The sequence below is a fragment of the Sycon ciliatum genome, chromosome 5, assembly GCF_964019385.1.
Source record: "Sycon ciliatum chromosome 5, ocSycCili1.1, whole genome shotgun sequence".
NCBI classification, from domain to species: domain Eukaryota; kingdom Metazoa; phylum Porifera; class Calcarea; order Leucosolenida; family Sycettidae; genus Sycon; species Sycon ciliatum.
The window spans coordinates 37,537,304-37,550,525 of NC_088647.1; the positions used below are offsets into that span (position 1 = coordinate 37,537,304).

At 46.3% G+C, this 13,222-nt stretch overlaps 1 protein-coding gene across 2 annotated transcripts in view; it reads right to left on the reverse strand.

The window, feature by feature from the left end:
• Window positions 1–3,685, reverse strand: part of LOC135818586 (uncharacterized) — a 124,616-nt gene extending 120,931 nt beyond the window's left edge. For both annotated transcript variants that reach the window (XM_065331978.1, XM_065331977.1), the window contains exons 1-2: window positions 3,160–3,685; window positions 2,139–2,474 (exon numbers count right to left, since the gene is read on the reverse strand). In XM_065331978.1, coding sequence (XP_065188050.1) covers window positions 2,139–2,474; window positions 3,160–3,169 — 346 coding nt within the window. In that variant the 5' untranslated portion in view covers window positions 3,170–3,685. The remainder of the gene's footprint in view (window positions 1–2,138; window positions 2,475–3,159) is intronic.
• Window positions 3,686–13,222: the final 9,537 nt, after the last annotated feature.

Below are 13,222 nucleotides of genomic sequence, written 5' to 3' on the forward strand. Positions count from 1 at the left end.
ACTCGTCACGTGTCCAACAATTGTGGTTATACATGTTGTGTTTTATTCTCGCATTTTTATGCTCATTCACAGTTTCATTTCTTTCCTCTTTCTGTCTTCTCCGATCCGTCTTCTTCAATTTTTTGGGCTTCATTTGTTTCGCTTTCATCCTCAGGAGAGGATGTCTTTTTTCGGTGGGGGATAGAGTTGTACACGCTGCTGAATCGTGGAACACGCTGCTGAATCGTGGTACACGCTGCTGAATCGGGGTACACGCTGCTGAATCGTGGTACACGCTGCTGAATCGGGGTACACGCTGCTGAATCGTGGTACACGCTGCTGAATCGTGGTACATGCTGCTGAATCGTGGTACAAGCTGCTGAATCGTGGTACACGCTGCTGGATTGTGGTACACGCTGCTGAATCGTGGTACACGCTGCTGAATCGTGGTACATGCTGCTGAATCGTGGTACAAGCTGCTGAATCGTGGTACACGCTGCTGGATCGTGGTACACGCTGCTGAATCGTGGTACACGCTGCTGAATCGTGGTACACGCTGCTGCGTTTTTGCAACAGGTGTGTACTCACATGCATAAAGCCTAGTTCACATTCGACGGAACGCTGACGGTACGGGACGTAACTCCTGTCGAGAAGGCTGGGATGAACTGTAAAATCTTGAACGATTCGTACGACACGACATGCTGCAGTCGTTTTGTCGTTCAGCAGCAAACGACGCCAGTCATAAGGCACGGCCCATGACAGGGTGACCTTTGGACCTATTTTCTTATTTTCGGTATTTCTTTTCAATTATTTCTCCTTGAATGAAGCGGACTCAAGTTCACAATATCAGTATTCATGAAAACCAAAAAAGTAGCATCGAAAGGCGTGCCATTCAAATTATAGCTCCAGGGAATGATAAAACAGTTTGTCTGTCACGCTCCTGAACTATCCCTAAATACCATAAGTGACACCAGACCGTATCTTGCTCAAATTCAACTCAAGTCGTGTTAGCCATTCTGCGAGTCATCATGGGAAGCACAGTGTTCGAAATGCTAAAAATTTCCAAAGTACGAATCGGGAGTAGTCGGCGCACAACGCCGTCTCCTGTTCACACTCAAAATGCAGCTGTTTTGTACACTTGCATCCCTGTCTACGCCCGTCTACGGTATGAAAAGTTGGATCGATCAAACTCTTCCCGTCGCTTCCCGATCTGTACGGCAATACGGCTGCGTTCCCGTTCCTGGTGTTCACATTGGACGCCGTCAGACTGTCCCATCGCTTCCCGTCGATCCTTACATCCCGTCCCGTCGTGCCCCGTCGAATGTGAACTAGGCTTTATAGTCACCCCTTCTGTACACACTTCTCGCACTGGTCCCCATTGGGACAGCATTGTATCGCTTACCCGTGCACTTTTTGTGCTGATAAGCGCACCACTTTTGCCCTGATGAGTGCACCACATTCCTGGATAATATTCACTTGTCAGTTGTCATACGTCAGTTGCCCAGACGTCTCCTTAGAGAAAGAAAAAAGTATTCTCTCCTACTAGACAGCTGGCCTTCTGTTGTGTATCGCGGCCGCAAGAGGGGTACAGTTCGCTTTAAGCTACAGTCCATTCAGAAAAAGATGAGCACTGGCCCCGGAGAGCACTCGTGCTTGGTGATTTCGCCAGTGACGCGGGATTCGAAACTTGAAAAGGGTCCACAAAAGGTACCTCAACTGGGGTTTGAACCTCAAATGCACTGTTCTGCAAGTGGAGTGCACGGGTTGGATTTTCATGGTTTTTCCCCAATTCAGTGCTTTGGGGGCAAAACCTGGCCGAAATCCTATTCTTGTTATGGCTTGCTTTTTGGAGAAATAGACTTCGAAAACACAATTGGAAGAGGATTCCATGGGGGATTGCAAAAAATTGGGAAAAAACTCAAAATTTGACCCATTTCTGGCCAAAAGCTAGGATATCATCTTTTTCTGAATGTACTGTAGACTATACTTTGGTGTAATGAGTTTAATTCTGCTGGTAAGGTACAAAACTAAAATTTCACTTCACAGCAGAAGTTTGATTGATGGCAATGTTTAAATTGGGGACGTTCAGACTGTAAGTGGTATACCCACACCCCCGAGACCATTCTTGTGACCATCCCCATTCCGGACATATCAATTACCTGTCTCGTGAGAGGATGTCTTGGCCGTTGGTGGCTGGTCAACGGGCAACAGGAGAAGCATTTCTTGGTACAATTCATCATACAATGGACCCAAGTCATGGATTGCATTGCAGAGTAGTTTATAAGCACCTGTGCGCCCAGGACTTATAAGACTGATGATGTGAGAATTATGCGCTTCCTTTCCTTTGTTGTTCTCCAGATGCTCCAATGTCTCAATTTGTTTTGTACTTGTGAACGCACCTTTGTGCTGCATAGAATGTCGAAAGCTCGTTGCATCCAATTCATAAATCCAGGGTAAAATATGGGAAATGAACTTGGGATCATCAAATGGTCCGTCTAAAGAACACGAAAAGACAAAACAAATATACAGGAATGTTGAACTAATCGAAACAGCATGGACAGATAATCATCAGCAATTTTGAGACAGTATCCTGGACAACCAATCACCATGACAACCGGGTCATGTTTGGACACCTCAACATCATGTACCCTCCCACCCCCCCCCCCCCCCTCCCCCCCCCCCCCCCGCCATCCCTTTCTTAGCATACTCAAGCTCGACTGATGTGGAGCGACCTCCCTGGAAAACTGTACTTTAAGTATGGAGCCATAATTTCTTGCAGGTTTGCAAAGTGAAACATTTGATGGATGTTTTGTTTATGGACGGCTCTGCGGGATGGTAGTCAAATACAGTCAAATGAAAAGTCAAGTTGGCAGGTCCCCTGTTCTATTTGTGGTGATATCTCGAGGCAGCTTTTCGGGATGTAAGGAGCACTGCTACTGCCAGGGCTCGGCCATCATCGGATTTCGGCTTGCCATTTGAAATTGCGTACAGCGGCTCAACGGATGTAAGCAACAAATATTCTATAATGGGTTTGGTTCTCTATAAGGCATCTGCATTCTATAGCCTGTCTGCTTAAGATAGGAGTTTTGTTTCTTGTTTGCTCTTATAATCGCATGTAACCAAAGGCTTGTTGCTAAGATACTGCACATTCAATTATGGTGGACTGCTGGTCTGACTTACTGTTAGACATTTTGAAGTACTTTCAGGACGATGATAAACTGGTTATTGTAGCACGGTTCATACACTCTTCACTGCAGTCATGGTCTGTGTAGTTTTCTGCATACACACACACACACACACACACACACACACACACACACAAACACACACACGGACACACAAACACAAACACACGGATACACGCACGAATACACAACTGAATTTGAGATAGGCCACTGCTGGTGCTGTTGTTTCTTCAAACCGGTATGCCCAGTTTTCATTGAACAAGTTCCCAGGAATACAGAAGCTAGCAATGGTAGTCATGGCTCTGCAATACAACTCACCGCTATCATCGGGAGATGAAAGCAGCTGCTAGGCGTTGAACAGCTGGATTATGTGATTACCAGAAACTCAGCTTGGCTAGTGATCCAGGTCGCTCCAACATACAATAGTTGACAATGCCTCATTCACTGCAGTGATCAGTTCCTTCCTTGCTACGCTGTCGCAACCTTTACATCTGGCGGTACAGTGTGTAAGGTGCACACGTTTGTTGTGGTGTCTGAAAGAAGGAAATTTGAGAATAGAAGGCAGGTTTTAAAGTACTGATAATATTCAGAAGAGAATGTATCATGAATCATGGATGAGCAGCCTATGCTCATTCTTAGTCACTAACTACACTGTAATGGCTTTACATGTGTCTTCACTTAACACTCTACTATACTGATACAGGTTATCAACTTACACACAGTGTATAGTAGTAGACAGGGGTGTATGCCAATGCTACACTGCAAGACCGACAACGAACTGCACAAGAGGTCGCCCTCCAGGCAAGCCTGAGCTCCTCGCAGCTCAATAGCAACAGCGAGCCGGAACCCACAAATTCGCATGGCACAGCTAGTGGGCAGGGGGCTGCAACACCGCCAATCCCGCCAGCTGACCAACGACTCAAGACTCGGTGAGCTGAGCCCCGAGGACACATAGCAGATCATATCTGCAGCGTACGAGGAAATCGCACACTTCCGGCCTAACCTGTTCTCCATCCTATCGGGTGCACATGGCAGGTCAGTGGGGGACTTGAGCGCTCGCTACCTCAACACGTTCTGAACAAACGCAGCGGGAGAAGGCATAGCCTTGAAGGCAATTATGGTCTGCCATAGTCTTCTACTGCAACGACCGGTCAACTTCTTGACACACAAGGTGCATGTGGAATGTCTGAACCGACGAATGCAGCTTTGGAACGAGGGAAACATCGATGAGCTTGTCCGGGAGGCACGTACCATCCAGCGCCAACTAACCAAGGAACGTGGCGGGAAACGGGCCCAAAGTCCAGATGGCGCGCGAAGTTTCACTACCCTCATCACAAATGGTGAACTGGGTGCAGATCTCCAGTCCCTGACAGCAACACCGGGTGGGCTGCTAAATCTGGACTCCTCCACTGTTGGTAAAACCGTGAGACAAACGCTGAAAGAGAAGCACCTGCCGGCGGAACCCATGCATGCAGATGCCCTCATCATCGGCCCCTGCCCCGAATTGCTGCACCCGGTGCTGTTCGAAGCTCTGAACAGAGACATCATTCGGCAATCGGTGCTACGGCCCATCCGCCATGGACTCTACCAGCTGGAAACGTTTGTGCACCACGTTTGGAGCGTCCTCGGACCAGCTATGTGATAGCTTCGCCGCCTGTGCTAAGCGCATCGCCACCGGAATTATCAACCCAATCCCCCTCAAGCCATTCACAGCATGCCACTTGGTGCCTCTGGATAAGAAGTCCGGGGTGCACCCAATTGGCATACCGTAAAATTCCGTGAATAAGCCCACCCTAAATAACGCCCATGTCCGATAATAAGCCCAGTTTTAGGCGGTGTACACTTCAAGTCCGTTTTAGCGTTCATGCCCGAAATAAGCCCAGGGCGTAAAGTGGACACAAAATGACCAGCGCGCGAGCGTGTGTTCGCGTACAAACTGTATAACAGTTGTAGACGTGTTCAGCCATGCCGCTACCTGTTGTGCCTTGTACTTACCATAGCAAGTGGTTTAGCTATCAAACCTGTAATTTATCGCTACATTCCTGGTTACGATCAAATTTCCAGAGTTGGTTTGATGTACATGTACGTGTACCGTGCTCAGTGAGAATGGTGCTTCACTCAAACTAGTGGCTTGCTGAGAGGTACATCTTCTGCACCCGAAATAACGCCCATGCCCTAAGATAAGCCCATGCCCAAATATACGCCCGGTTTTTGAACCTCTGCAAAGTATACGCCCGGGGTTTATCAACGGAATTTTACGGTATGTGAAGTCCTCAGAAGGATGGTAGGCAAAGCCATCCTCACCATCATCGGAAGGCAGATCCAACAGGCGGTCGGGTCGCTTCAGCTTTGTGGCGGCCAAGAATGTGGAGTGGAAGCAGCAATACACGCAATGCAGCACCTGTGGAACGAGGAAGAGACCGAAGCAGTCCTCCTAGCAGACGCAAGCAATGCGTTCAACAGGCTGAACCGCAGTGTGTGCTTGCACAACATCCGTCACCTCTCAGGTCCGGCCATCGCGGGTGCCGTTACCAACACCTACCGGCATCCCGCATGGTTGTTCGTCGATGGGGATTGTCTTCTTTCTGAGGAGGGCACCACCCAGGGAGACCCGATGGCAATGCCCATGTATGCCATTGAGCTCCTCCCACTCATGCAGAAGGCGGCGAGCAGCTCAGCCGACAAGAAGCAGGAGCCGTACTCTGCCACAATCTCGTACATCCGATGCAAGCTAAGCTTAGCCCTCATCCGTGCTGCTGGTGCCAGTCTGCGAGGCCATCGGCACCGAGTATCTTCAGATGCAAACGACTCGGCCCGATTTGCGGTTACCATGAGCAGCATCGGTTAGGTTCTTTTGAGAGTCATTAAAATCGGTACTAGACTGTGTTCACAGCCATGGCATTTTCGAACTCCCTCCAGAGACTCCGTATCAGACTGTTTTCACAGCCATTTTTGCTCTCTCGACTGTGTTCACAGTCATTTTTTGTCTTTTTCTTCCTGTACTGTTGAGGTTGCGCTTGTGTTTATTTATTTTCATGAAAAAATTAACTTGAAGTGACTTGCAGAAGACGGGTACGACGAAATATTCGAATTACACGGAATGTTTGAATTATCCCGTATTCGAATTAGAGGTAGTCCACCTGTAGTAACAACATACTTCACTTATTGAATGGGCAAGAAGGTAAAACTACCATTACAACTTCTGGCAAGAGTAAATAAGCTCCCATGAGCTTATATACTCTTGCTTCTGGTATGGAGAAATAGAATCAGGTAATAGAGGAAGCAAGTGGAATGGACAGTGGTAGCTTCACAAACAGGATAGTAGCAGAGGGCTGCCACTTTTCTGTTGGCAGAAATCAGAAGCAGTGTCTGAGGTGTTCAATGGCAGGGAGTCAAGGGGACAGCGACCTCTTTAGAAGTCGTCACATTTTTAGGATTTTAAGTGCCAGAAATAACAAAATAGTACACTTTGGTGAACAATCGTTTCGGTCGCTTTGTCGGAACAACTGATCGGAGTGTTTCCGGAAAATCGGAATAGAACAAGTCGAGGCCCTGACGATATGGATAGCCCTCCGTCCTGGCACATTTAAGTACATGTAACACGGTTTTAAACTATGATCAACTAGTGACAGCGAGTGGAAGGCAAAAAATCAGACTAACGGTAGCAAAGTTATGATACTTTTAGTGGCATGGGCCAGGGGTGTAGGAAGCAGATTTCAAATGGTCCAGCGGATTTTTAGCTCTTTACAGGTCGCAATTTTTTTTAATTTTTAACTCCGCCCAGTATGACTACAACAGTATTCACTTTGTCTTGGGGGTTAGGCATGGGGAAGTTGCCATACAGGGGTGGTGAGACCGCATATTGGCACCGGGAATACAGCTCACTCCACTCTGTCTCTACTGAATGAAGAGGGTGATTTTACTTGTAAAAGGATTGATATGAACAAATACTGTGGTATCATGAAAGACTTGAGGTTTTAAAACTGTCTGAATTGGGAGAGCTGATGCTCACTTCCACGTTCAAATTCACTCTTCAGGCACTAGACATCCAGCAGTTTCTTGTGGACATTCAGGAACATCAGGAGTCATGTGTTTGAGCCTTTCCTGGCCTGTTGTACTGTGTAGGACTTGACCCTCCGCATGGTTGAAAACGAGCTTGTTGCCTTTCTCCTTCTTCTTTTTTGCCGAAGCATCGGCGGATGCCGGACCTGCCGGACCTGTTCCTACGCCCCTGTGGGTACATCATGAACGTTGGCCTATGTCGAACATTTTGAGGGGGATCGTTGAGCACCCAAAGCACCCTCCCCCCCCCTCCCCCCCCCCCCCTGGGTACACCACTGGTAGGCCCGATGAGTCTGTAGAATCCATTTCAAGTCCTGCACAGCTTGATAAGAGTTCAAACTTTTTATCTTGCATAGCACTGTAAAAAATACTTCAGTACCTAATCCTCATGGCCAGCAATCGAGGACATCTGAGAGTTGTAATTTTTGTACTCCTCCGAGGTGTGATTTTTGGCGTGCTGGGCCAAGCACAAGGAAGTCATCTGCAAAAAAACGGCAGAAAATGGTTGTTGTTTGATCCTTTGGTGTAATCTTTGTTCCTAGTCGAAGCTAGTTGCTGTTTGGAGCAGAAACGCTGAAATTGACTATTTTCTGCATGTACTCATACATGTACTCATGTACTCAGGCATGCAGTCTCACTCGTATTTTAGCTCTTTTTCTGGAATGGATGCTGCTCTGCGCCCCTTGGTGAACATTTCCTGCGCTCGTGGAGCAGCTGAAAAGGACCACTGGTATGTCTAGTTCCTGGTTTGAAAGTGGAGAGTCGACTTTTGTGCCTTGAAAAAGGAGTAGAGAGCGATAAAGGTACGTCTGTGGCGTATTTTTGAGTGCTCCTCGTACATTTTTGATCGTGATAGAAATTCTCAGACCAAAGTCAGACCAAAGTCAGCGCGATGATGGCCGTACAGTTTTCTTGTGCATTTTTTAGTTCTTTCATCTCGTATCTATGTCAGTATCGTGATGGTGAAGTGGAGAGGGTGATTTTCTTCCTCTAGGCTTCGTTCGGCCGACTTTGCTTCGTCCTCGTTGAAAAGTGATCCTGAAAAAAGGTCGATTCGCAAAATTATGTTGATTTTGAATGTACGTGATGACATGCGATTGCTGGCTATGTTAAGGGAAAATTCTGCATTGCCATACCAACCAATTGTCTCTGGTCTTGCAGTACAACACATCCTTTCCCCTTCAACAACTGTCTCTGGTCTAAACTAGCATCTAGTTACCGCCTGAACACATCTACAGTCTCGATCTCAAGCAAACCGTTTGACTCATAAACTTAGCTGGCAAACATGCTACACAGTTCACACGTGACTCACTGTCATAGAGGATGGCTAAGGTAATCGCGAGTTGGTAATTAGTGGAATGGTGTGCTTGCTAACCGTGCCTGTGTTGTGTGTTTGTGCTGTGGTTCAGCAACTGTTGATCCAGGACTGAAACTTACAAGAATTGACAATCAGGCTTCATTCACTGCACGTCAGTTCTTTGCTAGCAATGTTGACAGTTAGGGTCAGACCATAGTACCAGCAGTACTTGCACACGGCCGGCCGTCGCACTGAAATTAGTATCTGAAGAAAGCAAGAAAAATGGAGCAGGAATGTCTTTCAAACAAAGGATCTGCACATTCTAAGCCCTACCCCCCCCCCCCCCCCCCACACACACACACTCACATGCACATACATCAAAGTCCAAATTTTATAACTCCCATTGGCCTGCTCAAGCTTGTAAGTTAGTAGATTCTACAAAACAGTACCTGGAATTAAAGATGAGAAAAGCTGAGCAATGTGATGTGCAGTTGTGCATACTCAGTCTGCTCTCTTGTACGGATAGAGACACATGGCGGACAGGTGACATTCTCCCTCTAATTCTCCTCACACTGACATAGTAATAGAGCAGTACATGTATCTGATTCACGACTGTCCCTATTTTCCTATAACTTACAAACCATGATATACATATACAGAGATTACTCCTATAACCACCGTTGAATTTAAGTGGAACGATACTTTAGATTTGGAATTCTGAAGCTGATAACATTATAGGCGGTATATTCTTATAACCACCAACCCTATAGCTGATCTCTACCTGTACTACAAACACAAGAACTTGCTGGTTTTGACTTGGCTGGTAAAGAATCCCATCTGAGTTGCACCCTCCCAGGGGCTAATTATAATTACCCTTGCTTATAGAGAACTCTATGTTGAAAATATTTTGGTATTTCGGTCAACAACGGCCCTCAGTCGTACACCAGGGAGTCGTACTAGCCCGGGTTTGTGTGACTCCCTGTCACATATCTACTCACACGATCAGTACTGTACATGTATATGAGCTGGTTAAAAATGACTTCAGCACGATTTTAGTGCGGGAGGGCCCGGAAACCTTCTTTTGGTCTCGCATAAGAGAAGAAATTCTCCCGCCACGTATTGTTGGTGTTGGCTCAAACAGCAGCTGACTGGACAAACTGCGATGATGGATTTCAGGGGCATAGCCAGGATCATGATCAAGAGAGGGGGGGGGGGGGCACAAATTTCCCCAAAAGTACATGATTGTAGATGTGTTCTGTGTGTTCATACACACACCATGCCATGGTACTACATGATTGTACTTTCAAGTACTGCTAGGATGCCGCTAGATTACCACATAGTCCATGATATGTACTGGGTCAATGAAGGCAAAACAGCAGAAGCAACCACCACGGTTGACATTCAAGATCACTCTTCAATGGTAAGCTTCCTAGTAATGAGCCAGATCCTGGATGCTTCTTTTGCTGGAATTACCACACCGTTGGCTCTCCTTTGGCTTTGATCCCAAAATCAGATTTCTCCACTCTTTTTTCTCTTCATCTTCTTGGATATCTTCTTGGATAGTGCAGGAAACGTGACTGGTTGATCAGACTCACTAGCTTTCCTAAAGAAAAGTGAATTACATTTCAACTTGTCCATGTATCTCTCTGCTTCTGCTAGTATATGAGTGCACTTTGAAAAACATGAACCAAACTTCTTTTTTCTTTTACACGACCGCCAACACAAACGCTAAACAGCCAGAACTACAAAACACAGCGTAACAAATTGATATGCTGCGCGGCTTTTTCTTGTGATATCCAATGATGAATGTATAGGGTTGTGTGACAGCACAAAGCATGGAGTAGTAAAATACTACTATATTACTACTCTCTGTTGTGCGACAGCTACATTCTCATTTAGTTCATAGACGTATCCCCTCTTGTCTACCATCGATCACCAGCAATCAGCAACATCAACACTAGGACATATGGGCCAAGTGCCAGTGGCGATCTGCCCGGCTGATGCAAACGACTTTTCTTGATGTGTTCCTCAACACATATCTTGTGGTGCTGAGGAGAATCCAGTTTTGTTGCTGCTTGTGTGGATAAACAGTATGCACAAAGCAGAGAGTAGTAAAATACTACTATATTACTACTCCCTGTCACAAAACATTACAATCATGTATTGACACCACTCCACTGCAGACAGGTACTAGCCTACTTGTACAGTATGCACAAAGCAGAGAGTAGTAAAATACTACTATATTACTACTCCCTGTCACAAAACATTACAATCATGTATTGACACCACTCCACTGCAGACAGGTACTAGCCTACTTGTACAGTATGCACAAAGCAGAGAGTAGTAAAATACTACTATATTACTACTCCCTGTCACAAAACATTATAATCATGTATTAACACCACTCCACTGCAGACAGGTACTAGCCTACTTGTACAGTATGCACAAAGCAGAGAGTAGTAAAATACTACTATATTACTACTCCCTGTCACAAAACATTACAATCATGTATTGACACCGCTCCACTGCAGACAGGTACTAGCCTACTTGTACAGTATGCACAAAGCAGAGAGTAGTAAAATACTACTATATTACTACTCCCTGTCACAAAACATTACAATCATGTATTGACACCGCTCCACTGCAGACAGGTACTAGCCTACTTGTACAGTATGCACAAAGCAGAGAGTAGTAAAATACTACTATATTACTACTCCCTGTCACAAAACATTACAATCATGTATTGACACCGCTCCACTGCAGACAGGTACTAGCCTACTTCTACCTACTGTACATCTACACACTCTCAGAAATTTCCTGGACCATTTTGAAAACACCCACCAGTACGCTAGTATCCGGAGCATAAGCGCCACTGCAGTATAAGCCAGACCCCCCCCCCCCCCATTTTTGCCACGGAATACAGATATCTACCCTTTTTATCTCTGTTAATTTGATCATCGGAGTCCAAGCCGCACTCCCATTTTTGGGTGAATTTTGAGCGTTCAAAGTGTGGCTTATACTCCGGAAAATACGCTACATTTGGAAATATTGTGGACAGCTTAACAGTCACTGTTCGTTCTGCAGAGTTGCACGTGTGCTGAACGGACAGTGTACAATGGTGTCTCTCGAACCAAGATCGGAAATTTGAGTGTTTGGCACTCAAATCACCCCTCACCCCCCCCCCCCCCTCCCAACAATACGCCCCTGGATATGTTTGGAATGAATCCAGAAACCCTCGATATGCGTGTTAAAACAAAATGGCGTCACGATTTATTGAAAGTGATATATTTGGTGGAACGAGTGTTCAAAACCATTTGAACTTCATACTGTTCGTCTTCTTTTTGACATGCTCTCTTTCCATCGTCCTTAGCTTTTGTTTGTTGTGAGCTGTTTTGGCTTTCTCCTATACCTCTGGGGAGTGCCAAGTGATGGTTTTGATAGGCTGGTGATGGCTGTGAGCGAGAGTTTGTCGGTCGGCGTCGTCCTCGCTATAGCGATGAAAATACTAGTTACTGCGCACCTGGCAGATATTACAACACGTCTAAGCGTCCAGGAGCAAAGGAATCTTGGGTTTTCACTGGAATCTAGTTCCTCCAGCATCGTGTAGCCCACCGTCGGTGAATGGCAGTCCAGAAAGGTTGAACCTGGTCTTCTGCAGCATCTCGCAGTCCTACGAGGCACACCGTGTACGCCTGCCATGTATTGTACAAATAAAACTCATGCAATAGTGGACTCTACAGTGAGGAGTCTCAGCCTGTATGCTGCAAAAGACACAGGAAATGTTACTGGTGTCTGTACACTGGACGCCAACACCCCAGTCTTCTCCTACAGGATTTGTTTGACATTGACATTATGCAGTGGGTCGACATTGACCTGGTTTGGCAGCTATCGTAATAGTATCTGCCTGGTTGGATGTAGCAGGTTGGCGTTTGCTCGTCGTCCAGTCCGGAATTTTCTTGTAACTTACGGTGGAGTACGCGCAAGATTTGTGATCATCCCTGTTCACTTCAATATTATACAAACACAACGTTCCCTTTGTCACTCATCTTATCCCGAGTACTGAATTGCTGACAATATTCTGTCCCCGGGGAAAATTGCGGGAAAAAATCGCAAAAAAACGCGGGGAAAAACGCGGCATAATATGGCATAATTTGCGGTGAATTTGCGGTAAATATGCGGTAAATATGCGGTGAATAATATTGATGTGCGGCAATTTTCAGTAAGTATGTAGTGAAATCTATCAATTACAAGTCTCTGGTGTAAGCACTCGTCATATTTGAGTACAAAGCCGCCACGATGAGACGTTGCTGACCGAACAGTGCACTGTGTGTACGTGTAGTGCAACAAAAAAGTTCAAAAAACGCGGGGAAAATCGCGGAAAAAAACGCGGCCGCGGATTCGCAATTTTCCCCGGGGACAGAATATTGCACCACACTTGTCACAACCTACCGCCACTGCTGACGGTGGCGACTGGATCGTCAATGGCGGTGACCAGGCTGACTGACTAGCAAGACAGCGGCCTCGTTGTCAACCCAGCCTAAAGGCAGATTTTATCGATCCAGCCTCAGCGCCATGTTAACGATGCCCTAGTGACTGTGTGTCATGGATTGCATTGCCATCACCGGTCATTGCCGTTCACCTTGGTGCAGCCCTGAACAACTGGCTCAGCCCATGGGAGTCTCAAGTGGACAAAGTTGTT